Source organism: Bison bison, unplaced genomic scaffold, assembly GCF_000754665.1.
Source record: "Bison bison bison isolate TAMUID 2011002044 unplaced genomic scaffold, Bison_UMD1.0 scf7180017864295, whole genome shotgun sequence".
In the NCBI taxonomy this organism is placed as follows: Eukaryota; Metazoa; Chordata; class Mammalia; order Artiodactyla; family Bovidae; genus Bison; species Bison bison.
Genome location: NW_011494867.1, coordinates 7,163,684 through 7,166,159, shown reverse-complemented (window position 1 = coordinate 7,166,159; position 2,476 = coordinate 7,163,684). Strand labels below are relative to the sequence as shown.

At 46.1% G+C, this 2,476-nt stretch overlaps 1 protein-coding gene across 1 annotated transcript in view; it reads left to right on the top strand.

Moving 5' to 3' along the window:
• Window positions 1-2,476, top strand: part of PKD1L2 (polycystic kidney disease 1-like 2) — a 112,232-nt gene that overhangs the window by 90,161 nt on the left and 19,595 nt on the right. The window contains exon 32 of the mRNA XM_010850791.1: window positions 1,524-1,728. Coding sequence (XP_010849093.1) covers window positions 1,524-1,728 — 205 coding nt within the window. The remainder of the gene's footprint in view (window positions 1-1,523; window positions 1,729-2,476) is intronic.

Below are 2,476 nucleotides of genomic sequence, written 5' to 3'. Positions count from 1 at the left end.
CAGACTGTATAGAGCTTCTCCATCTTTGGCTGCAAAGAATATAATCAATCTGATTTCGGTGTTGACCATCTGGTGATGTCCATGTGTAGAGTCTTCTCTTGTGTTGTTGGAAGAAGGTGTTTGCTATGACCAGTGCGTTCTCTTGGCAAAACTCTATTAGTTTTGCCCTGCTTCATTCCGTATTCCAAGGCCAAATTTGCCTGTTACTCCAGGTGTTTCTTGACTTCTTACTTTTGCATTCCAGTCCCCTATAATGAAAAGGACATCTTTTTTGGGTGTTAGTTGTAAAAGGTCTTGTAGGTCTTCATAGAACAATTCAACTGCAGCTTCTTCAGCATTACAGGTTGGGGCATAGATTTGGATTACTGTGACATTGAATGGTTTGCCTTGGAAACAAACAGATCATTCTGTTGTTTTCTTTTGTTTTTTTTTTCAAGAGAACAATGTATTACCATTTAAAATTTGTTATTTTACTCATATTTCCTTTTGTAGATTCTGTTGTTTTTGAGATTGCATCCAAGTACTGCATTTCGGACTCTTTCGTTGACCATGATGGCTACTCCATTTCTTCTAAGGGATTCCTTCCCACAGGAGGAGATATAATGGTCAACTGAGTTAAATTCACCCATTCCAGTCCATTTTAGTTTGCTGATTCCTAGAATGTCGACGTTCACTCTTGCCATCTCCTGTTTGACCACTTCCAATTTGCCTTCATTCATGGACCTAACATTCCAGGTTCCTATGCAATATTGCTCTTTACAGCATAGGATCTTGCTTCTATCACCAGTCACATCCACAGCTGGGTATTGTTTTTGCTTTGGCTCCATCCCTTCTGGAGTTATTTCTGGAGTTATTTCTCCACTGATCTCCAGCAGCATATTGGCACCTACCAACCTGGGGAGTTCCTCTTTCAGTATCCTATCATTTTGCCTTTTCATACTATTCATGGGGTTCTCAAGGCAAGAATACTGAAGTGGTTTGCCATTCCCTTCTCCAGTGGACCACATTCTGTCAGACCTCTCCACCATGACTCACCTGTCTTGGGTGGCCCCACACGGCATGGCTTAGTTTCATTGAGTTAGACAAGGCTATGGTCCTAGTGTGATTAGATTGACTAGTTTTCTGTGATTATGGTTTCAGTGTGTCTGCCCTCTCGCAACACCTACCATCTTACTTGGGTTTCTCTTAGCTTGGACGTGGGGTATCTCTTCACGGTTGCTCCAGCAAAGTGCAGCCGCTGCTCCTTACTTTGGACGAGGAGTATCTCCTCAGTGCTGCCCCTCCTGACCTTGAACATGGAGTAGCTCCTCTCAGCCCTCCTGTGTCCAGTAAGCATTGAATAAAAGTGATCTCAATACCGTATGTGTATGTATATCAGACAGAATACAGAACAGGACAAAGAGAAAACTGAGGGTCTGACAGGTCAAGGAACTTGACCAAGTCACGAAGCTGGTGGAGGTGGAGTAGGAGTTGAACTTGAGCCCAAATGGTGCCACACTGATTATATTCACCCTCTCTTGCAGTTCCCTGCAGGCAAGCAAGCTCCCTCGAGGCCTGCCCTGGTGGTGTGTCCTGGTGGGCTGGCTCCTGGTGGTAGTCACAAGTGGGGTGGCAGCCTTCTTCACCATGCTCTACGGCTTGCACTACGGGCGGACCAGCTCCCTCAAGTGGCTCATCTCCATGGCCGTCTCCTTCGTGGAGAGCGTGTTTGTCACCCAGCCACTGAAGGTCAGGACCTCTGTGGGGCTGCCCTCATCTCCTCCTCCCCTCTGCCCATGCTTTCCCTCCTGCCACCTGCTCCCTCCTTAGGCTTCAGCAGTTCCCTTATCTCTTCATTCAACAAACCCAGCTGTAGGGCCACTTCTGGGTAGACCTGAGGCAGGAAGGTAATTACCAGGATAACCCATGCTCCCTCATGGCCAGATGCTGGCATCTTATCACTGTCACCCTCGGGAGGGTCCTCGCCTCCACTTTACAGATGGGAAAACCTGAGGTAAAGTGGACATGAGTTTGAGCAAACTCTGGGAGATGGTGAAGGCCTGGGAAGCCTGGTGTGCTGCAGTCCACAGGGTCACAAAGAGTCAGACAAGATTTAGAGACTGAAGAACAACAACAAAAGAGGATAAGGTCACAAAAAAATCTTGCCCCAGGTCACATGTAAAATAGGAATTATGTGTTTCCTCAGGGCTAGGATGATTTTGATTGTGGCATGTGCAACTTACAAGAACTTTATCTTCAGAAAATAAAAACACCAAGTCATTAAATGTGTCCATGAACTGGAAATACACTCCTATTCCTGAAAATGTAAAATTATGCAAGTGAGCAGTCAGTCACTGAACCTGGCCTGGAAGAAGCCAGGTGGTAGGAATACTGGCATGGGGTAGGGGGTAGCTATAGAAATGAGGGAACATTTATAGAGACTCTTTCTACCTATGAGGTGTTGCAGAATCTTTCTCACCACCCACCCCACCCCCAC